General features: G+C 38.4%; 1 protein-coding gene across 1 annotated transcript; it reads left to right on the forward strand.

The window, feature by feature from the left end:
* The first annotated feature begins 5,488 nt into the window (after positions 1-5,488).
* cables2a (Cdk5 and Abl enzyme substrate 2a) lies at positions 5,489-23,111 on the forward strand. Its single transcript, XM_036591684.1, has 9 exons — positions 5,489-6,030; positions 9,019-9,108; positions 12,806-12,883; positions 13,807-13,906; positions 16,462-16,630; positions 17,067-17,164; positions 17,504-17,610; positions 18,597-18,801; positions 19,761-23,111. The coding sequence occupies exons 1-9, from the start codon at positions 5,489-5,491 to the stop codon at positions 19,899-19,901; spliced, it is 1,530 nt and encodes a 509-aa protein (XP_036447577.1). The 3' UTR covers positions 19,902-23,111.
* Positions 23,112-24,753: the final 1,642 nt, after the last annotated feature.

The raw sequence follows: 24,753 nt of genomic DNA on the forward strand, positions 1-24,753 counted from the left end.
CTTAAGATATATGTTTAAAAATTCAGCTACACTGTTTACTTTTGTTAATTTTTGTAGTTCCCAGTGAGTCATACTGTGTCCTAAACTACATTGACAAATCTGTGTGACTTCATTGAAGAGCTCGATGCAGTTTGAGAGAGTTGAGAGAAGATTTGAGCATGTATTTACCGACAAGATTTAGGAGACTATTGACTTTTAGTGTTCTTTTGCAACATTAGCCTCATAACTTCACTGCTAAACTAAAGAAGAACAATTCAGACACCAAACATGTCTTGGTCGATTGGCTATGTTTGAGGTCCGGGGGAAATCTGTGTACGTTAAGTTATTCGCCAAACCACTCCTTTAAGACTGAAATGTTATTGGGTCAGTGCAGTATTTTGTAGTAATATGGCTTTTGTGGCACTGGAAAAATTGGTGCATCTATAGAAACAGAAACGTACCGTTTCACTTCAGCATTATCTTTACACGCACTGTCTCAGTACTGTGTTACCATGTTGGTGCTAGCTGTAACACCTCAGCACAGCCTACTGTATGCTGTACTAGATCAATCGAGACCATACTGGTACACTGGTTTATGCTGGATTTTACTTCAGACACATTAGCTAGACGTAAAGCCTTACACTGCTCATGTCAGACTGTGACTACTGTACATCAGCCATGTGTGTGTGTTATTTGGAAAATAAAAAACAGTGTGTTTACTGGCCTGACCAAAGCAGCACCCTGGAGAGTGTCTTCTGTTTCCTGATGATGAAGTCAGGGGAAAATTGATCTGAGAAATGCAGTGTGGACTTTCTGCTTCTTTGCAAATGGGTTTTAGTCAGAGGGTTATACTGCACTCGTGTGGAAGTAAACTGCATAGCACCTCATATACCAGACCAGGCAGGCCGAAACAGTAGTGGTCACCACTGTAACTCCCATTTTTGAGATGTGTTTTTCGAAAGAATTCAATATCTGCTGGAGAAAATAGCGTCAGGCAAACTTTATATTTACAGAAAACTACTCATTTTGTCAACTGCACATAAATACATAGACATTCTTTTGTTACTTCTGAGAATGCAAATACAAAAAATGATAGATTCAGAATATGGAACTGTTATAGAGGGTAATGTAATCGTTCAGAGATGGAGGGCAATCTTTATGGGGAATTCCACCAAATTTTTCAAAATTTCTGAATTAATTAGTCCTTGAGATGTAAACAGAGTTATCCAGAATGGTTTGGTGTGAAGTGGTTCATTGCAGGGAAACTTACAGACTGTGATTTCTTTACAGTGGTGGTGATGGGAACCAGGGGTCACAATGTCTACAACACAAATATAGCCTTTTTATTTACGGTCCACACCCACCAGACAACCTACACATGCCTTTTGAGTGTTTACATGTAATGTTGGTGATAAAGTAGTGGTAGATCTGAAAAAATAAGTTTTCTTTCTATTTTCTAAAATAAATGGCTTTAAATACATTTTAAGCCAAACCTTTACAAAACGATCATGAAACAGTGTCACATATCAGGCAGCATATAACTAAGCGCTTCATGTAATAACATCATGTGAGGGAGCTTTTAGAGACTCCTCAGACATCTGGTTCATATCACGACCAATGTAAACGATTCTGACTCAGTAGGTTTCTCTAAAATGGAGCATTTCACTTTAGACCACTCTGACTGTTTACATCTTGACCGTGTAATTATGTGGAATTTTTGAAAAATTTATGGAGTTCCCCTTTAAATAGAACTTATTATGGAATACTGATTGTTTTAATAATAAAAGCATCTGATGTAGTATCTAAACACTGCTAAAGTTTCAATACATACCATTCACTCCAGTCAATATAGTGCAATACAGTATGGAAATTAAGATGCAAAACCAACCAGGTCCTTTAAACTTCATTGCTTTTGTAATATCACCAAAACCCATCCATTTGCATATATCCACCTTCTCAGCCTACAGCAGTTTAGCTCCACCCATGCACATTGAAGTTTTACAGATTGTTTTAGGTTGGTTTTTAAATGAAGCAAAATACAGGGTGGCTAATCAGAACACAGCTCATTTACATACACCAGCCACAATAACTAAAAAGCCTGTTCATTACTAAGAGATGAAGAGAAGTTGGAAAATCGTCAGGCCAAATGAAAACACTGACACCATAAGTGGATCACAAGGGGAGAAAATACAATAAAAATGTAGGACGTGGTATTATGTAGATTTAAATGTGCCAATCCTTTTATATACACAAATGGAAGCCTTCATACATCAGCCACATCAGTGATGAGTATCCATACTTGTATATGGATTTTAGAGCCTTACTTTGCATCACCATCATATGAAAACCTCAAAATTCTTTTTTTTGTTACATTAATGTACATTAAAGTCAAGAATGTTTTTCCTCCTGTGCTTATTAACCCCCCCTCCCTCCTTTTTAGTTGTATGCAAAAGTTTGGAGGCCCAGTTGTTTTATTGTTTTTCAAACTCAAGTTAACACATTCTCTTAAGAGAAGATTTAATGCACAGTTACTGTTTATTTACTGAATTTAACATAATAATAAAAACTGACAAATTGATGCAAGATTCACCAGGCTTCTGGGTCACGTAGGGTGAAGACCCTTGACAGTGGGACAAGATACCCCTTTAAAGATTTTCTTTTTAATGCTATAAAAACAACATCATCTGCTGCTCCAGTTTATTTCCCGTAAGTGTGGTAGGTTTATGCGTCATCATACTGTACATGCTAAAGGGGCATTTTCCTTTATGAGGTTTTATGACAGGCACAAAATACACACTGGTTGCCAGGCATGACCATAATCATGAGGTCCGAGCTATAATTATCTTATCAAAGATAGGTCTCTCAATGTAAATGAGTGTTGTAAAGCTTGTGAATAACAGGATGAGGACAGAGAGAGAGGAAGAGAGATAACCTGATATGACTCACGAATGCACTTTTAGTAATGCATTCTAAAAAAGATGGTTTCTTTAGTAAAGAAAATGGTTCTGTATAGAACCATGAACACTCAAATAACTCTTTGTATGATTAAATGGTTCTTTGTATTGTGAAAGTGTTCTTTAGATCAATGGAGAATATGCTGCAGATGGTTCTCTATGGAACCTTTTTGAAATAGCACCAAAGAGTTTTCTATTGTTATGGTGTCAAGCTTGTAACAATAGAGGAACTGTTTTTGGTGCTATGCAGTACCCTTTTTAAAGAGGTTCCATATAGAACTATCTACAACACATTCTCTATCAATCTGAAGAACACTTTCATGACGTGAAGAGGCATTTAATCATGCAAAGGGATCTTTGACTTTTTATGGTTCTATATAGAAACATTTTCTTTACTAAAGAACCCTTAAAACCCATTCTTTTTAAGAGTGCGTCATACTGGGTTTTCACATCTTTACTTTCACAAGTACCGGTTTCATTGCACTGAAAATGTGAGCAGACAATGAGTGATTTAATTCCTTCCTCATACAGAAATAATGTAGGGAAGGTGTAATAACGATTGTGGCTTCAGGTCCTGATGTTTGTTGAAGTAAAAGAGGGCAACTTGAACTTTGAGGCAACTTTGCCACATGCTGCAACACGGTCAATATTCAAAAAACTGATGCCAAATTCCAACAATAAGCACATTTGGAGTGAAAAGAATGATCAAAGTGGATTATGAAACAGTCTTAATGAGTTTGTAGGCCGTGGGAATGAGTTTACTATTTAGAGAATGATAGCACCATGTTTTACTAATGCTTGTGCGTGGGCAACTTTTCACACATTATGAACATAAAGGCAGTTTATTATGTACATCTATCTTGTATGTACACTCATTATCTGTTTTACACCTACTATTACATAGGAGCACTTAGCAGGCCTACAAGTATCGACTGGAGCCCATCTGTTGCTACAGAATTTAGCAGCCACCCTCTACCCTGTCCATTAAGGAAACAGGACCAACAGATAACCACAGCAGTGATGTCAACATAGCAGAGGCATGAAACTGTGTGTTCTGCTGGTATGAGTGTATCAGGCACAGTAAATACTGCGTACATTTACTGGCTACTTTATTAGAACCTAATTGTATAGTTTTATTATGGCTCATTTTTTCTCTGCATATGTTGTCATCCTCTAGCCTTTCATCAGTGGTCAGTTTCTGACCACAGGACCACTGTTGGCTGAGTATTGGTAAATAGTGGACTGTGCTTAACCCAGCACTGACAGTGAGGCATTGATGGACAGGGTAAAGGGACAGAATTGTTCAGTCAGTAACTGTAAACCTACATGTGCACCTATATGGTAGGTTGTATTGACAAAACAGACAAATGAGTGTACATACAAAGTAGATGTACTTTAAAACCGCTCAGTGAATATGTAGATATTCATGTGCTGCTGTACTATTATAAGGTATTCTGCGATATTCAACACACAGTACTGTTACTCTGGGCTCTTGAAACGCCATCACTGTATATTTAGCTAACAAGCTGGAGTTTTCACTAATGACAGGATGTCCATTAAAAATTAGACAGAAATACCCAAACCATGTCAACAATTTATTGCTATTTGAAAATGATACTCAGAGCACATGTATGTCTGTATTATACATATAGCATATATGTTTTAATACAATGTCATGATAATAAAATGTGGTAAAATGTTAGGTAGATATTGTGATATTAATTTTTTATATCGGCACTCACCTAGCTTAAATAAATCTTGGCATTCTTTTTTTCAGGAGCTGTAATGTTAGCTTATCTTCCACACGCAGACTGTTATATAAACATTTAATGTGATTTGGAGACAAAGAGTATGACTATAAAAGAGGATACGAAAAAGTAATTTCCTGCTTGTGTCGCTGAATGAATTTGGATCACAGCAGCAGCCAGATCAAAAGTCATGATAGCGAGATTTAATGCTGCAGGGTGACCTACTGAACCAACATTGATCTTATTACTCATCAAAGCAGCTAAAGACCTACTGCTTAATTTGAAGGGAAGACAATCTGTTAAGCACTGACATCACTTCTACACAAAACTGTTTACTCGAAAATAAATTAAATTAATGAACTATTCTGGGTTTTTAAAGATATGGCCATTGTGCTCTCTCTCTGTCTCTCTCTCCTTAAAATAAATTTAAAAATATGTGATTGAGCAGATATTTAAATATGGCTGGATGCATGTAGTGTCGATATAATAGTAAAAAAATATTTTCTTTACATTGACTAGATTTATCATCTGCGGCATTTGCAGTTTTATTGTCTAAAAATAAACCCCTGTTCTCGTTTTGTGTTTGAGCTATAATTTCTCTTAACATATTCGTCCCTTCCTTGTTACTATTCATACCATTGTTGCAAATTTAAAGAAACTAGCATCTCCCAGCCAATCAACTTTCGGCGCACGTTAAGTCTTATGAATAATTCAGAGCGCTCGACCAATAAGCTGCCGCCTGGGCGTTGCTAGGCTCTCCCTCCGTCAGCAGAGAGCCACACAGACAGCCACCAAGTCACTCGTAGAATGGCGGCCGCTGCTTGCGGTCCTCACGCTGGCGCCGGCGGCAACACAACGAAGCCAGCACACAAAGAAGTGCGGAAAAGTAAGGATTCGCGCCGGAGACAAGCTGCCCTGTTATTTCTGAACAACATATCTTTAGACGGACGGCCGGTGTGCGCTCTCAGCAATGGAGCAGCCGGCCTCAGAGAGCCCGGGCACCAGAGTGCTGAGGCCGGCGTACCGGCGGCGGCTCCCCCGCTGTCTACAGCGGCAAGCTACGGAGCCTTCAGCCAGCTGTCAGCTCCTGTCAGCGGGGGCACTAACGCTGCCCATTTACCAAGGACTAACACCTACCCCTCGGCCCTGCTCCCCACCACATTAGCCGGGTTCAGTCAGGGGAGCAGCGACGTAGTGTCGGAGTGGGGTAACGTTAAGGTGGATCCTTTGTCGTCTCAGGGATTCCCCCTTTCTCCGACCTCCGGACCACAGAATCCCAGTTTAGTCTCCTGTAAATCGTCCGTCGTGTCCTCCAGCTATAACTCTGCACCTCTGGACCTCCGTCATCGGTGAGTGTTTTTGTTCAAGCCGGCTGTGCTCTCGCTTTTTCCCTGTTAGCGTCGCAAAGGCAGGTGACGGAGCTGGTGTAGTAACGTTAGGCTGTCTTAGAGTTCAAGCCAGAACTCTCAATTGGACTAATTTAAAGAGGAGTAATTCTCATTTGTTGTCCACAGAGACACGATTCGGCGTCAGTTTGACCCATATGTGCCCTTAAACACTAAATTTAACGTCTCAGAGTCGCGATGAAGGAACATTTTTGTCAAATACTGCTTAAACTGTCATGCTTCCTGTCAGATATAGTGTTAGTAATGAATCTGTGCGTTCTAGCTAGCTAGTGTTCTAGCTTAAAAACCAATAAGTACACCGAAGGTTATCTCTTTAGCCTTTGTTTATATAAATGCGCGTATAACAGTGAAAATCTAATCTAAACTTCCGGGTCTTTTACATAGCTTTCATTTTCGTCTTGGGGGATTAAAATGTATATATTAATCACAGTATAAATTACAGTTAATTTTATTATAATTATTATTCTTGATGTATTATTTCTGTTGCTGCTTTTATTTTGTTTTTCTGGAATATTAATTTAATTTATTCATCATTGTTTAAAAGGAGTTCACGTGTACAGGATGTATTGCAAGAGATGATTTCTTGCACCTGGTTAAATCTACTGTTTTAAAAAGTGACCTGCTGATACCAGTGAAAACATACAGTGGCATAACCAACAATGCAGTTACAGCTGTGCTGACAGCAAATACGACCTACGGTATTACAGGCTACGCAGCAGTGGGATATCATTGAATACAGCAGATGATTGACAGTAGCTTTAAGAGAGCTCAGTGCTACAGATCAGGGGCAGGTTCAGTGGTCCACCAGATCTTCAGCAAATCGGTCTTCTGCAAGTTCCAGCCTGGCCTCATGTTACCATCTGTTAATCTCTACTAACTCATTCTATCTGTCTCTGTACTTCATTCATTTAGAAGAGATTATCATGTCTTTATATAAGCTCTGAGATGAACTTGGTGGCCTGGTCTGGTGCTCATGTTACTTCTCAGAATGGATCAGATTCCTCCTCTGTGATGATACTAGCCACACAGAAAAGTGTTCCCGCTATGGCACTAACACTTTCGTTCGTTTGTGAATGTAAGCTGTGTTCTTTAGGTTTTGAAGAAGTCACATGTAAGAGTTATGTTCACGTATGGTAATTTGGCAGATGCTTATATCCAGGGCAGAACAGTAGAAGGCAAAAATGATAAAAGGGTTTACAGAGGAACTGAAAGGATTCCCAGCCTAAAAGACAAGTGTTATTCTCGCTTGATCAAATGAAAGTGTAATTTGGGGCAAAGAAACTTCACAAAATAGTGCACTATTAGGCTTCAGTAAGCAACAGCTTGGTCTCATTTACATTTAACCTATTTACGCCAAAACAGAAAGTAGAAAGTGCACTTCATCACTGTCAGTCTCATATCTCCAAAATGGTAGCTTTACAGGAGGAATAAAAAAAACCTTTGAATAGAAGTTCAAGTGATTTTTGAACCATTTATATTAGTCCATTTATTATGACTGTATAGGTAATGATACACATAGATACGCTACATTGCTTGGAATGTCGTAATTCACAGTTGGCTGAGGAACAGCCTGAAGACATGAGTCATAAGACTACCACATGGGAAGGAGTTTACAGATGAAGCAGTTTGAACCTGAGAGAAGTTTGTTTCCCAGCTGAAGGTCAAGTACCCTAAATCGACATGTTCTTTAGGAAATGAGATGCCAGATGTCCCGAAAAGTAGAGCATCTGGGCTGCTGGGACAGGATGTAGTTCTGGAACATGGTTTGGAGGTAGTAGGGCCTAAACCCTTTGAGACCTGGAAGGCAAATACAGGAGTTTTATATTTGATGCTTGCTGTCACGGGAATCCTATGAAGTGATGTCAGAATTTTGGGAAATATAGACCGTAGAAAACCTTCTTTTTTCAGATTGAATTTTCTTGCCAGCTGCCCTTTATGTGTTGGAAAAAAATCATAGTGAATAAAACAAAAAATCATAGTAAACAGACCACCAGCAGTGATCTTGAAATCAGAGTCATTAGACAGGCTCTTAAATCTAAATTAACCTACCACTGTGGCTCTGGAAGTTGTGTATATATAATGCAAAATACATTTCCATAAATGCAAATATTACATTAGACGTTTTCAGTAATCATGTCCGATTTGGTAAAGTCATGGCTATGTAAAATGAATCAATAGTCCTTCTTTAGTCTTTCTAGCTTCATTGAATATCTTTCTACCTTTCTACCTTACATGGATTATATTTTGAACTTGTTTTAAAATGCCAAAAAAGGCAAAACCGGCATATTAATTATCAGTTATAGTATGGGTCCAGAAATTCCATATTGGTGTATCCCTGTTATAAACAGTTGTTTAAATGTATTTTGGATTTGATGCTTGCTGTCACGGGAATCCTTTAAAATGATCTTGGAATTTTGGGAGATTTAACGGTGGAAAACCTTTTTTTCAGATTTAATTTTCTTGACAGCTGCCCTTTATATGGTGGAAAAAAATCATAGTGTATAGACCACCAACAGTGATCCAGAATTACATTGAATGAAATCTTGTTATATTATGCATTAAACATTAAAATACATGTACATTTTCCTTTTTCTGTAATGTTACTAATGAATACGGTTTCTTAGAACGGCAATTATATGAAGGAAAACCAAACAGATGGCAACAGTCCAGAGTAGAAATGACCAAGGTTTGCTTGAGAAGGCGGATTTCTTGTGAGCGACTGTTTGAGTATGAATTCCAATAAATGTGTTCAGTACTTTAATGCAGAATATTACCATATTCATTCTAATTTGAAAATGAGTCTTTCATGTCTGTGTGTCTGCCTTTACATTTAGGAGGTTCCAGCTGGTAACTTGTTCATGTTTGTGATGATTCATTAATTCACACATCTATTCATTTCCTGTATGATTTTTCTTTGCTGTTTTCTTGTAGAACACGTAACCAGTCAGGGTCTCCAGGGCCGCGGGCCAAGAAGGTGCACTTCATCAAGAACATGAGGCAGTATGACACTCGAGGCAGCAGGTGAGTCAGCATGCGCGAGACCGTGGGAGGTGACCAAATATGAGCAGCATGAGTCTGCTTATGACATACACTCTATTTGAGGCTTTATTTTATTAGGTATGCTGTGTGAAAAAGCTGCATTGTCACGATGAGCAGAGGTATGAGCACAGTTTTGCTATACGGAACTGCAGTTCTGACATGTAGGAACATGCTCTTATCTGTAGGAACATCCTCTGTAGCTGAGCACAACACCTACAGTAGTTCTCTAAAACTTGGGGAGAAATGTGATGTAATGAGTGGTCATAATCAAACGCACATATTTTCTAATCACTCATACACTCGATCAGATTAGGTAGCTTTAGCTATGGCCCTGTTCGCATTTAGTGTTAACATCCATTTTGAGTGATGTGATCATAAGTGGACAGCAAGACAATGGCTGTTTACAAGTGGCATTTTGGTGTGTCTCAAATGCTGCTTAAAGTGTCCGTACACTTTAATGTTCACAACACGAATGTTATGAGGTCATATGTGCCCCTGACCACCTCTAAAGGTGATTTGTATGATTGGATCACAGTGTATCTCAGAGACAAGTTGGACCTGTTCATACCTGTACTTGCTGTACAGCGCTGTCCACTGATCAGATCACCCACATACATTAACGTAAATGCGGCCTATGTGATACATTTATGAAGGCGTTATATAGATGGGGCTGCATGAAATGTTGGCGGCCAATATACAATTCGCTGATAAATGGGAAAATTGTTTCCATGATGCCATGAAAATCAACACATTTACATACATTCACCTATTCAGCCTAAAGCAGTTTAGCCACACCCATTCACATTGAAGTTATAAGCAGCGTTTCAGCCCAGACTGTTATTTGAAGATTGTAGGTTTGATTCCCCATCCAGGCAGGAATGCCACTGTTATACAAATAAGAGACATTAGGCAAAGCCCGTTCACATGCGTTCACCTTCCACTGTGGCTCTGGAAGTTGTATACATAATGCAAAATATAAAAAACGCAAAAACTGCATCAGTTATCGTATCAGCCCAGAGGTTATCAGTGTATCCCTCTTATAAACATTTGATTAAATGTATTTTCTCCAAAGTGATGCAGTGCAGGCTTAGACAGACTCTGTGGACCCTTCTCTAACTTAATAACTGTGACATAAGTAACTGTCTAACCTAAGTTAACTCACTTAGAGCTCTGCCTGCTTGGGGAACTGAAAGGGTGAATTAAGGCAGTCTTGAAAGGAACTCAAAGTAATGTCATCTTCTCAAAATAGAACCCCACACAAACTTACTGTAAGAAATAGAAGCACATTTAAAATATGCAAAAGGACAGCTAATCACTGCGGATTCAAAGAAAAGGTACATTTAAATATTTTTTTTAATTGACTAATTATGACAGTCTTTGATTTTTTCACTCACTGTTCTCTCTTCTCTTACTGATAGCAGGCAAAGACAACAGTATTTCACATATCAGTGTTTTCTGTTGTAATATTTTAATCTAATGTGGTCTGATCCTTTGGTCTAGAGGTTTAACAAAAGAAGCTGGCTAATGGCAAAAGACTGTTTAAAACTCCATTGCCACTAACACTGGACACGTTGCCAAGCATGAACTCCAGCTTTCTCATTCATATCCTCAGCCCCATGACATCAGCAGAGTGTGATGTTTGCCCTTCATCCTCATCCAGTGCAGTCTGTCACTAGCTGCTGACCCGCTGGGTCTGCTATTGTTCATGCCTCTTAGCAACCTGTCAGGGAGGCATTTACCCAACATAGTCTCTGCGCCTTGATTTTGTACAAATGTGATTTAACCTGTTCTCAGTGCTGTAATCTAGCAGTTTGTATTATGAAATGTGCTTTCGTCACAGTCTGCACAGCCAAGACCGATTGCTTAGTTATTTATTTATTTGGGTAAAAAGCTGAGTATTGGTTCTGGGTGAAGATAGTTACGTACACCTTCGGGTGGCCCATTCAAGTAGTTTTTGTGTCTAATGCAAGTTGAAAATTCTTGAATAGAATCATATTGCTTGGCTGAGCCTGCAGCATAAGCCAGATTTCTCACAATGACATAACATCTCACAATAACGTAATTGATATGCAGTGTTTGGCAGAGTGCATGATGTGTTGAACACTTTACTACTGTGGAGAAATGGACTTTAGGAACATGTTTATGTCTGGTAGAGTGCAGTGTGGCAGTGAAGCTGTGGTGGTGTATTGACTGTGGTTGTGCAAGTGTGTGGATACTCTGTGTACTTGTGTGGATATTTTTGTGTTCTGAAAGGGAGTAGATGTCCTCACTGGTTTAAGAAAAACATGTTTTTGTTGCTGTTGTTGTTCCTTTTATTTTTAAACCTCAAATTACCAAATGATTTATAAATATATTTTGCACTAGAATTTTGAGGCTAATGTGGGTAACTAGTACAGGGTGGGCCGATCCAATATTGAGTATCATATTGGAGAGATATTACCGAAAAATGCAAGATCAGTGGTCAAAGGAGTAAAACAAAGCATTGGGTCCGATTTTGTAACAAAGGTCACCTGATAACGGTAACCTTGTGATAACGCCATACAACAAAAGGAGCCTCATGTTAAGGCTACAAGGAATTGCTAGTTGTGGTGGTGCATTTTAACCATTTTCAGATATTACAGGACTGTTAAAATTTTTGTCATGGTCATCTTAATTTTCGTCATAATCAAGTTTTAGGTGCCCACCTTAAGTGTAGTGCTTCAGTTGATAACTCCTTTTAAAGCTTAATACTTTTTAAAAGAAAAAACATTGGATCAGTATCAGCCTGTACTCAGGTTTTCAGTACTGGAAAAGAAAAAAGTGGTGTGCTATCTCTACATGCATGTAATGGATGCTTACATGTTTGCTAAATCAATGCAAAACACATTTAATTTAATTAAGTAAAATGTTGTTTTAGGCACAAGTTTTCTAACCTAAATACATAAAAATATGTGCATTCCAAAAATGAATGTCTGTGAATGGTTGACAGGTTTCTCTCATTGTTTTCTTAGAGGAGTTGTAACACTGCGTTTAACCCATGCTTCAAAATAGTGCTGTTACATTGATTGGTTAAAATAATGTACATAAGAATTCTGTGACTTAAACACACAATGCGGTAAAGAATAAAGAGTTAATTTCATGGTATAAAAGTGGTCTTCAGGGTAGGCCAGTTAGTTATTTGTACGGCAGTTTTTTTGTCAGTAAAAAATGCATGATTGCAACATGCCTACTGCAGGGTAAATCTGGTCTAATACCTGTCTGATTGTTGTCAAAATTTGCAGATAATGTTGCTGTGAGAATATTTAACATGAATAAAAGCACATTCTACTTGAACCTGTTTAACTGCATAAAATATCCCTGTTTTAATTTTCTGCACTAGCACTTGGGGAAGAGTAAGTGCCTTACTCTCCCCTAATTAACAGCAGAGTACAGTTTGCGGCAAGTGTGTGATGACATTGCTCGATGCTAATCGGTAAAAAAAACTTCCATGAATTGTTGGCTTTGTTAGTTTTGTAAGCAAACATTGGACGCTGAACACATCTCGGCTGATCAACCACATTTTTCTTTAGCATTAGAGGGATTCGGTTTATACTAAGATTTAGTTACTTACAAGAATATTAATTCAAACGTTTGTGTTGCTGTATTAAAGAACTGACACTGTCTCCTCTGTGTGCGTGCTGTGTGTGTGTGTGTCCTGCAGGATTGTTCTCATCTGTGCTAAGCGGTCTCTGTGTACTGCTTTCTCTGTACTGCCCTACGGAGAGAGCTTGCACATCAGGTACTGAGCTCCTGCAGACAGCCACAGAACATCTTTCATTACATACCATCAAAACACCCACCAGGGATGGACAAATCAATAGCCCCCTTGGCTAGTTTTAATCCTTTTAATCCTGATCTTATGATATGACAATCTTTGTGGTTTATATAACAAGTGTAGCGTGATTTATCTTAAACTGTAAATTGGAAAAAATAAATAAAAATTTTTTTGACAATTAATTTTTTTTTAGATTACTCACTTCTACTACTCATATAATAAGAGACAGACCTTTTTTCTTCTAGGCTTAGAAAAAGTTACCAAAATTGCTTTTAAAGGTTCTTTGCTAATTTAATTGCTAATGTGATGATGCATTATTTTTCATCTGGCATATTTCCATTTCCAAAAATATTGACAGTTCCTTTAAATGACAGTTCCTTTAGATGCATTCAAAATTTATTTCAGTTGATTAAAATATATAAATATAGCTCTTACAAATAAGATCAGATCTTTTTTTATTCATTGAAATGGAAATTAGATTTTGTGCTCTGGAATAGGTATTGGTTTGTCCACACCTCACACATTGTCCATTGTCAGCCAAATTCTTTGTGTACATAAAGTGCCTTATCTCTCAGAACGCTGTGCCTTCCCAAATACCCACAGGGTTTCTTTCACATTCAGCTTCTCTAGAACAGCTTGTTTACAAGCAGCAGCCTAAGCAGCATGTTGACAAACAAGCAGCCTGAGCGGGTCATCAGCGAGAGATCAGCCTAAACAGCTGGTGCACCAACACGCTCCACGAGTGACTCTTATTTCAGATGAACAGCAGCAGTGCCTTATTTAATTACTCTCTCTATCTCTGCATCTGAACTACAATAGGCAACAACAGTTGACCACAGAGCGTATTATTAAGTAGAGATGACTGATTAGATACCCATCTATTGCAGTGAGTCAAAACTCGAGGCCCAGAGACAGAGGCACCCGTCGGGAGGAGTGGCTGATATGGCTCCTGTGCTGGAAGGTGTGGAACTGGGGGCTTTTGGAAAGGTAAGAGGGGAGTTGGTGATGGATTATGTGGATGTGTTCATATTCCAGGTATGTTATGTTCATAGTAAATCTGGTTTGTCAGCATGTTTCTGTGTTTGCTCTGAGCATGTTGTTCTGGCAGCATGACTATGCAAGTTTCATAAGCTGTACAATAGCATTCAACATTTTATAATCACCTGTCTTATAATAATTAGTTATTTAATAAAGGGGTTGGGGAGGATTTGGCTAAAATATCATATCACGATACTTTGACATGTTCACGATACACATTATTTATCATGATTCATTGCTCAAAAAAATGAAGGGAACTCTTAATCATCATAGTATAACACCAAGTCAGTTAAACTCCAGGGACATCCATCTATCTAAGCATAAGCGCGTGTGTATCAGTTTCACCTACTTTATGCAAATGAAAGTGACAACAGGTGAACTGAAGAGGCAACAGCAAGACCCCCAAAAAACAAACTGTCTCTTTATCCATCCTGACTAATTCTTCTCTAGTTTAGCATTTTGTTTGTGTCCATCTCAATACTTGTAGCATTAAGCGGGACCTGCAGCACATTCAGGTAGTCCAGCTCTTCCAGGATGGCACATCCATACATGCTGTCGCAAGAAGGTTTGCTGTGTCTCCCAGCACACTCTCAAGAGCATGCAGGAGATACCAAGACATGGGTTGTTACATGAGGAGAGCTGGACAGGACTGTAGAAGTGCATCAACCCAGCAGCAGAACCAGTATGTGCTTCTTCGGAACAGGAGGAGAACTGCCAGAGCTGTATGAAATGACCTCCAGCGTGCTACTGGTGTGCATATATATGACCAAACTGTCAGAAACAGACTCCATAAGGGGGGCCTGAGGGCCCAACGTCCTCTAGTGGGACCTGTGCTCACGGCCCAGCACCGTGCAGCTTGATTGGCATTCGCCAGAGAACAACAGAATTGGCAGGTCCGCCACTGGCACCCTGTTCTCTTCACAAATGAGAGCAGGTTCACACTGAGCTTATGTGACAGATGTGAAAGATTCTGGAGACGCCGTGATGAATGTAATGCTGCCTGCAACGTCATCAACACGACCGATATGGCGGTGGGTCATTGATGGCCTAGGGAGGCATATCTTTGGAGGGTCATACAAACCTCTATGTTATAGCCAACAGTACCCTGACTGCTGTTATGTACTGGGATGAGGTCATCAGAGCCACTGACACATCTTATACTGGTGCAGGGGGCCCTGGGCTCCTCCTGGTGCAGGACAGTGCCAGGTGGCCAGAGTATGTAGGCAGTTCCTGGTGGATGAAGGCATTGATGCCATTGACTGGCCCTCACATTCCCCAGCCCTGAATCCAAATGAGAACCTCTGGGACGTCAGTCCACAGACTGTCCAGGAGCTCAGTGATTCCCCTGATCCAGGTCTGGGAGAATATGCCCAAGGACACCATCCACTCTCTGATCAGGGGCATGCCCAAACATTGTTGGGAGTGCATGCAGGCACGTGGGGGTCATACACACTACTGAGTCTTATACTAATGAGTTGCCATGATGAAATTCACACAAGTTGGATCGGCCTGTGATTTTACTTTTTCCCTTTGATTTTTGGTGTGATTTTGAGTCCAGCCCTCAGTGGGTTGATGATTTTGGTTTTCATTGACCATTGTTACATCATTTTGTTCTCAATGAATTACACAATTTACATCAATGACTATTTTCAGCTTGAATCTTTTGTTCATCGAGATCCGATATGTGTTTTGTGCTAACTTAATTTTTTTGAGCAGTGCAATGCATTCATAGTGCCACATTAAAAAAAATGCCATCAAAAACTCTGGGTATGTAATTATTTTTATTCAGCATTTCACATACTGTGCTGCTCTCAACCCAACAGGACTTATGCTCTTTTTATGAAGCATGCAATTGGTTAGTGCTGACCATATCCACAATAAGTTTAGAAAAGCATATTGTTTATCACAATAACAATAAAATATTCAGTCATATTGCCCACTTCTATTCAATAATAACTATTCAGTGATAACTTGTGTAGACTGTAGACACCAAAATGTAAACCAGTGGTTTATTAACAACTTATAGTTGTGACATGTTAGCAAATCTATTTAAATAATAAACTGTAATTATTCTATTTACAGTAATTTTCTGACATGAAATTGCTGTGAATAGCTACTTGAGCAAAGTTGATCACCACTTTTACGATTGAGGCAATATAGATATTCATTTTGTTGTAAGTTCATTCTCAACGCTATACAGCTTTCTGAACTATTATGTAGTCATTGTCAGCTCTATTCATAATCAACCATTTCTTAATTTCTACAGCTTCTTACAAATTGTTTGAAGCCTATAGAATATTATCTTTTTTAATATCAGGTTATGTGTCTGCAACAGAAGTGTTTTTATATTATTAACAGTGATTCCAAAGTTTTTGAATAGTGATTATAGTGACCATATTATAGTGGCTCTTAAACGTGGTGTGAATCTGCATGTCTTAGAGGATTGTTGTTTAAGATGTTGTATTTATGCTCCTGATGTAGGTGTTTGTGTGTGTCTATTACAGACAGTATCATATGCGCGGTTCCTCCTGCCTACCAACGCCCTGGTCAGACAGAAGAGCAATGCACCCTTGGATACAAGCACAGTGCAGACGCCAATGCCTCGGAACTGGATCAATGGGCAGAAGAATTTCACCCCGTCCCGTCTGAGCAGCGCCATCGGACAAGAGTCTGGTGAGTTACTCAGATTTCGAAAGCACACAAACATTATAGCGTTTGTCTGCAGTGCCTTGGACTACAGACGGGACTCAACATGTACCTTAACACTTCAGGTACCTCCACTTAATCGTTCCTGGTATTTGAAGAACAAACATGAGAACTGCATTTTTGGTGGAAGAATTGTCAGTGTTAAAACATATTTGACACAGTTCTCAGGTTTTTTTTTTTGCTTTTGTGTAACTATTGTATAAAATCATTGGTATATGTGTGTTATCGTGATTATTGATGTACTGTATTTGCCTTTTGCTCATACCTTTAACCAAAACACATATATAACACTATATGACACAAAAAATGTTCAAATAGATAAAAAATGTTGGCATCATTTTTTAAGAATGTGTATAGTAGTCTGATATGCAGAGCTATGTTTCATGCACTTAAATCTTAATAGGTGTGGACGAGATGTCGGACTATGACCCTAATTTACTGAATGACCCGCAGTGGCCTTGTGGAAAACACAAGAGGGTCTTAATCTTTGCCTCATACGTGGTAAGTGTATTAAATAATACACGTAATAAGTTCAAATAATGAATAAAGATCACAGGACATTGATCAAGCTTGCTTCAGGTTTTAACTCTGTGTATAACCTCGTCAGCTGTAGGTCATAAGACAATGAAGAGGTAGTCAAAAGGCTAGAGGCACATTATTATGAACCATATTATGTCTCTTAATACACAGCAGTAATCTCACTAGTAATGTAAAGCATTGTAAACCAAGCTATTCACTGACAGAAACTGTCTGTATTTTAGTCCTCCGCTGCCCCTAAAGGCTAAGTTTTGTGCTGCTTAAATTCACTGATAAAATAAAATGCTTTTTTGTCTTTTGCAGACAACTGTTATCGAGTATGTGAAACCATCTGACCTGAAGAAGGACATGAATGAGACATTCAAAGAAAAGTTTCCTCATATAAAGTTGACCCTAAGCAAGATAAGAAGGTATGGTTATTTTGAAGATCATCATTGTGTATCTGTGTAAAAAAAGCTTGTTCATTGTAAATGTATATAGAGTAATAGCAATTGTTAGAGCTACACTGCCATTTAAGGTAAATTAAGTTTGAAATCAATTATTATAATATTTGTTATTCAGTAATAACCAGTGTAGAATGAAACGTTATAAACTACACACCAAAATATAAACTGACGGAAAATCAAACAGTTATGAGGTTAAGTGAAATTATCCATTCATAGTAATTTATCGCAGTCATCCGTTTCTAGGAATTTCTTGCAAGAAAATGACTACAAATATCTTTTTAGATCAATGATATTTGATTAGAGCTGTTTAAATATGAAATATTTGAAATATTCTCAGTTATTACTGAATCATATACAACTCCATTCTCCACTGAAGGTTTTATTTATTATTTTTTTTTACAGCTTCCCACAAATTTTTGAAACCTGTAAAATATGAGCATCTCAGTAATTCATTTTATGCATGTACAGTACTGTACAAATTTCAAAAACCAGAAAATTACAATTAAAAGCCTATTTATCTGTTCATTAAGAGCTTATTTGTTGGAAAAACCATTAATATTACTGTGAATATAGTGGGGAATTTTACAAATCTATGTGATGACTGGGGGCATTGAGGAGACTGCATCTAAACATGATTTATTATTTATTATTATGAATTATTATTTAAGATATCCCCTTTTTAAAAATAATAATGATAATAATAAATTCTTGTTACTTTTTATTGCGTTTTTGTTATGTATAATGATGTGTGGTGTTTTTACAAGCAAAAATACACTTATTACCAAGACATTTTTTCAGTGTCTTTAAACATGTTGTTTAGGTCCCTTTTGCACAGAACTGTATGTGCAGCAAAATCATTTTCATATTATGAAAACTTCATATTATGAAGTTTGAAAGGCAGTGTACATTTAACGGTGCTTAAAATTTCACGTTTGACTTTTTGCTGTCAGTCTGAAGCGAGAGATGTGCGCCGTGAGCGAGGAGTGTGGTCTACAGCCCGTTACCATAGCAATGGCCTATGTGTACTTTGAGAAGCTGGTCCTGCAGGGTCGACTGAACAAGCACAACAGAAAGCTCGTGTCTGCCGTCTGTGTGCTGCTGGCTGCCAAGATCAGCAGTGACCTTAAGAAACAGGAGGTCAAACTGCTGATAGATGTAAGTGGCACTGGTCCAAGTTGAAATACTAAGACAACCAGATAATAGCCCTTTCTGACTGTGTCTTTGACTTTGGTTGTTCCTAGATAGATAGATAGACAGACAGACAGACAGACAGAAATCTACATATACTCTTCTACTTTTTTTGTGGTGTGTAGAGAGGCTGTTAATCTAATTGTGCACATTTTCAAATAATGAATAAAGATCACAGTATTTGTTATGCTTTCTCTGTTTATGACCTCATGACCTGTAGATCATAAGACGGGGAAGCAGTAGGTAAAAGGCTAAGGGCACATTACTATAAACCATCCTGCTGTGACTCATTAAACTGCAGTACTGATCTCAGACAGTGTTATGCATTGTTTATTTAGCTATTTATTTGTTTTGCATGGTAAAACATGACCTTAACATAATTTTCTTACTCTGCTAATTTGCTCTCAAACGGTTCTGCAGTAGTTATTAGAGTGCTGTAGCTTTTTAAATAGATTTAAAAGTAATTAAAAAGATGAAATTGCAAGCAAAGTAATAAGACATTAATCAGCAGCAAATTATTACAATGACAGCCAAGCCATCAATAATTGTCACTTTGACTGAAAAATATTGTTGCTGTATCTCAGGAATTATGATTGCATCAAGGTTCTTGTCTACTAATAGATAACAAGAGAAGCATATAGATGAATATCTATTTCAGTATATGTTTATTATAGCAGTATTGGCAAATAATTGCTTTAAAAAAGCATGTTAATCAGCCAGATGAGTGTGTGAGTGTATTTGACCTGTATTTCAAAAAAATATTTGATTACTTATTTATTGTACTCCAGAGAGCAGAGAGCAGAATGTTGAGGTGATGCTGGGATACTGTACTAAAATAGAGAGAGAGAGAGAGAGTAATAATTTCACCCCCCCCCCCTTTCCCTTTTTCTGTCTCTCACTCTCTGCATGTGTCTATTCCTGAGCAGAAGCTGGAGGAGCGTTTTCGAATAAGTCGGCGGGAGCTAATTCCTCTGGAGTTTCCTGTTCTGGTTGCCTTGGAGATGGCACTCTACCTCCCAGACAGCAAGGTCATGCCGCACTATCGCAGGCTGGTGCAGCAGGTCTAGGACCAAAGAAAGGCCTTCCAGGGCTTCTCCTGAATGCAAAAGAATTGCAGTTAGTCATGGTGTTTGAGGGCTCTGTAGACCTGAGGGCTTTCAGCTGTGTCCAGCAGTCTTATCAGTCATGAGTCCAAAAACAGTCAGTCTTCCATGTTACTTCAACCTTCATAACTGACTAATCGAGTTTTGTTTGCTGTGCTGGTTAGTGTGGAGGCTGATATACTGTGGTAAATCACAATTCTTTAATTATTCACAAATGGTACAGTTTTTATTAACTTATCAAATTTATATTTTTATTGTTTTTTTGTTTTTTTTACTCAACTTTTTAAAGCAATTTTTATTTTTCCTAATGTGCCATGTTATTTATCACTGTAACTGTATATTTATATCATACAAATTCTTGCTGCAGGCATTGTGTGTGAAGACTGACTGTATGTTTCCATAACTGGAGGTGGCATAACTCTTGTTCCTTGCTGTGAGGAATACATGGCATTCTGAAAGCTATCCAACACAACACTCTATGTTAGAGATGACATTTATCAGGCACGTTATTTGTGCCATTATGCTCTCATTTCCGTGCACACTCCAGTTGTCTTTTTTTTTTCTTCAGCTCTCTATTTCCACAGACTGTAGATTGTGATTGTACAGTGAAATGTTATGAGGAGCCAAACCAGTGTATGTATTTTGTAATAATATTTTATATGTTCTTAAAATTAAAGGTGCCAAAAGAGTTTCTTTTGCATGATGCCACAGAATTTTTGGTTCCATAAATGACCTTTCAATGGACGGTTCTTCATCAAACACAACTGAAATGGTTCTACTCAGGCATTGCTCAAAAGAACCCTTTTTAGCACCTTTTTTAAGTGTAATTTTACCAGTTTTTCCATCGTTTATGTGTAATTCAGTCAGTTTATCATTATTCAGAGTGGTTTAATGTGAAGTGGTTCATTACAGAGAAACTTAGTAACTGGATTGACCTAGAGGTTGTGACGTCTTCAACACACTGTTTTACTTGCTGTATGAAATGACCAGTGAACCTACTCATTTTCTGAGTTTTTATATGTAATGTTTATAATGGTAAAATAGCTGTAAATCTAAAACACTGTTTTCTTTGGATAATATTTTGCCTTACAACACCCAGTGTGTACCTTTCTGCCATTAATGGATTGAAAACATGTAAAACTCAAAACTATGTAAAATAAGATCTCTGGCAGCAGGCAACATATTCGTAGCCATTTCATGCAATCACTTACTGTGAGGGAACTTTTAGAGGCATTAAACTCTGCCGAAGTTTGCTTCCTATCACCACCACTGTGAACAATTCTGACTCAGTAAGTTTCTTTAAAACAGTTTCACATCAAACCACTCTGACTTTGGTAACATCATAACTTTAATTATGCAGACACTTTGAAAAATCAGTGAAATTGCCCTTTTAAAGAGTGCCGAGTGCCAATTCAGTCAGGTTAGCAATGGCAACTATTCGGTTGTGCTGAGATGATTAATGCTTATTATTTTATATGACTGTGTTGCTCAGAGGCATCTTATTTGGGATGGAAACTTGCAGTATTTATTTCTCCATAGCTATGAGAATTGCATGAAATGTTTTGTGGACGATTCTGTGTCCTGTGTTTATGTACGCACCACTGAGTAATAGGGGCCGAGTGGTTAGTCCAAACACTGGATGGCAAAAAAATAGGCTTATATTTGCTATACTGTGGTTTGTTCAGAAAAGGAGGGAAACTTCCCTTCTGTGAACCGGTCTCTGTTGTATTGTGGTGTGCAGAGTGCAATGCTACATGTATGTGTTTTGGCTGTTTACTGTACTGTAAGCCGTGCACTGGCTTGCTTGTTTCTGTTTGGACCTTCAGATGATATCGTTCCTTAGCTTAGAAGGTAATTCCACCAACATTTCAAAGGTTCTTTGGTATTCAATCTTTGAGATGTAAACAAAGTCATATGTAGTGATTTGATGTGAAACATTGTAGAGAAACATACTGATTCAGAATTCTTTATAGTGGTGCTGATAGGAACCAGGGCTCATGATGTTAATAATGAAAATATAGCCATTTATTTGCTATACAAAAGTAGCAGTAATAATAATAAGAATCAGTGGGAAGTCCCCTTTGTTTGGGTGCTTTTCACAACCTTTCAGTGTCCTACATGCATCTCTCCACCGTTAAAGTATTTTAATGTTTTAGCCAAAAATTTTATCTCAAAACTGTGATAAAACATTGTCTCAAGCATCAGGTAGTGTTTTCATAATCATTTCATTTTTAAACATTCTGTGAGGAAGGGTTTAGAGGCATTACACTCTTCAGACGTCTGGTTCCTATCACCACCTATTCTTTAGAACAGCACATTTCACATCAAACCACTCGGAAAGACATTCTAACTAATTATCCTTAAAATTTGAAATAGCGGTGGAATTCCCCTTTATCAGCACCAAGGTAGCTCAGTGTGTAGCACAGCCCTGTGTATGACTGGTATAATTTTCTTTTTATATGCATTCAGCAGTGAACCAAGATTCATCAGAGAATATGAACTTGCATAAATTTATATTGTCTTTTAGTATTTTAAGGTACGCAGCCACCCTCTAGTGGTGAAGATAGCATGAACTGACTGTGATGTCCTCTTTTTTTTCCCCTCAGGGAGCGTGACTGATGTTGTGAGCACTCTTTATGAAACTTTGTATGCTCTTCCAGCTGAAAGAAACTCCATTTGTAGTAGAGTTGTTTAAAAAATAGCTATTTATTTTCAATATAAATCCTCAGAGTACACACTGTGAGTACTGCAGCATGAAGTGCCTTTTTATTACATTGTTAAGTTTGCTGCCATGCCATGAGTCTTTACTTCAGTGTATACAGGCTCTGCCCATCATCACCACACCAGCTTTGGAAATGATCACTTTCCAGAACTTCTCGGACAGTTCCATCATACATCACAACTGCTGGCTTGTTCATGGCGAGCTAGGGTGTGTCTGAGATTGTGAGACGAAGGACAATGAGAAACAATGAGGACAATGAGAAATCACTGAACTACTCTTCTTGTGAACATATCACTATTTTGTGTATGAAGGCTTCTTCATTTGGTACAACTTGAAGTGGTAGTTTAGTCTCAGACAATGACGTTATGTTTTTGTGCTGTATGGATGTGAAGTCTTGTAACGTTTCTTTCTGATAAAAAAAAGATTCTTTAAAAATATATTTTTTAACTGTTGAACGGTGCAAACTCATTATTATTACTCCTGCTATAATTCTAGTGTTCTTATTGTGTATATGTACACATACAGCAGCCATAACATCAAAACCACCTCCTGTTATCTACACTCCATTTTATCAGCTCCACTTACAGTGTAGGTGCACGTAGTTCTACAATTACAGACTGCAGTCTGTTTATTTATTTACTTTTACCCTGTTCTTCAATGGTCAGGACCACCACAGAACAGGTATTGTTTGGGTGGTGGATCATTCTCAGCACATGTAAGTGCTGCTGGAGTTTTTAACACTGTCCACTTACTGTCCACTCTTAACTACAGAGACAATAGCTCATTTGTAGCTGCACAGTTTGTGTTGGTCATCCTCTTGTCCAGGGATGTCCAATCTTATCCACAAAGGGCTGGTGTGGCTGCAAGTTTTCATTCCACTTGTTTCATCAATTGCTCAGCCATCAAACAACTGATCATGTGCAGTCCTGCTTTGCTGGAATGAAAACCTGCAGGCCCACCAACTGGACATCCCTGCTCTGGTCCTTCATCAGTGGTCAAAAGACACTGCCCACAAGACACTGTTGGCTGGATATTTTTAGTTGGTGGGCGATTCTTAGTGCAGCGTGAGCACTGAGGTGTTTGAAAACTTAAGCACCACCACTGTCTGATCCACTCGTACCAGCACAACACACACTAACATCGCAGCAGTGTCACTTCAGTGCTGAGAATAATCCATGACCCAAATAATACCTGCTTTGTGGTGGTCCTGTGGGGGTCCTGACCACCAAACAGGGTGAAAGAGGGCTAACAAAGTATGCAGAAAAACATGGACTACAAAGTGCACCTATATGGTAAGTGGAGCTGATAAAATGGACAAAGAGTGTAGGAGCAAGGACGCTTAATGTTATGGCTGATTGGTGTATACTGAGCATAACAGCATTGAATCTGGCTCAGCCAATCAGATTTTAGAGCTAGAACTGTCTGTTTTATAATACCAAGCAGTCCAAATTAAACAAGGCACATGTGCTCAGGAGGTATGAAGATACACTATAAAACAAGAGGTGTTTTTTTCTAAAATAAAAACCTTAAAATAAAAGGAACCGTTTTTTTGTTCTCTTATTTGAAAGATTTTACTGTTTGTACTTTGCACTTTTGTGTTAATTTGACACGTTTAATAAATAAATCTTCAGTAATGTTCAGCAATGAACTGAAACATGGCCCAAAAAAACAAACCAAACTCCCCCACAGGCTTCATAAAAAACTCGTGTGAATTGTGATGTGGGTGTGGACACTATTTCTAAATGTATACCTTTGAGAGTAGGAAGCTCATGACTGCTGCCACCTCCAGCTCAAAGAGAACCAGGAATAGGTGGACTATTCAGGTACTCATTCGCTTTCATGTTCTATTTTGGGCTCCTAAATGTGAGGTAAGATTCACCCAGATTACACTTTTTTTTACCTCACAAACAAAATCCTGGAGGCCCACTGCTCTGCACATATCAGTGCTTTTCCTGTTGATGAGCTGATTAGTTGGATCAGGAGCAGGAACAAAACACTAAAAAGTGCATGCCAGTGGGCCTCCAGGACCAGATCTGAAATCTGCACCTCAGGGCCAGATTTCAGGAATTCAGCCTGGTGTTTAATTCAGTAATT

The sequence above is a fragment of the Colossoma macropomum genome, unplaced genomic scaffold (genome assembly GCF_904425465.1).
Source record: "Colossoma macropomum unplaced genomic scaffold, Colossoma_macropomum, whole genome shotgun sequence".
Taxonomy (NCBI): domain Eukaryota; kingdom Metazoa; phylum Chordata; class Actinopteri; order Characiformes; family Serrasalmidae; genus Colossoma; species Colossoma macropomum.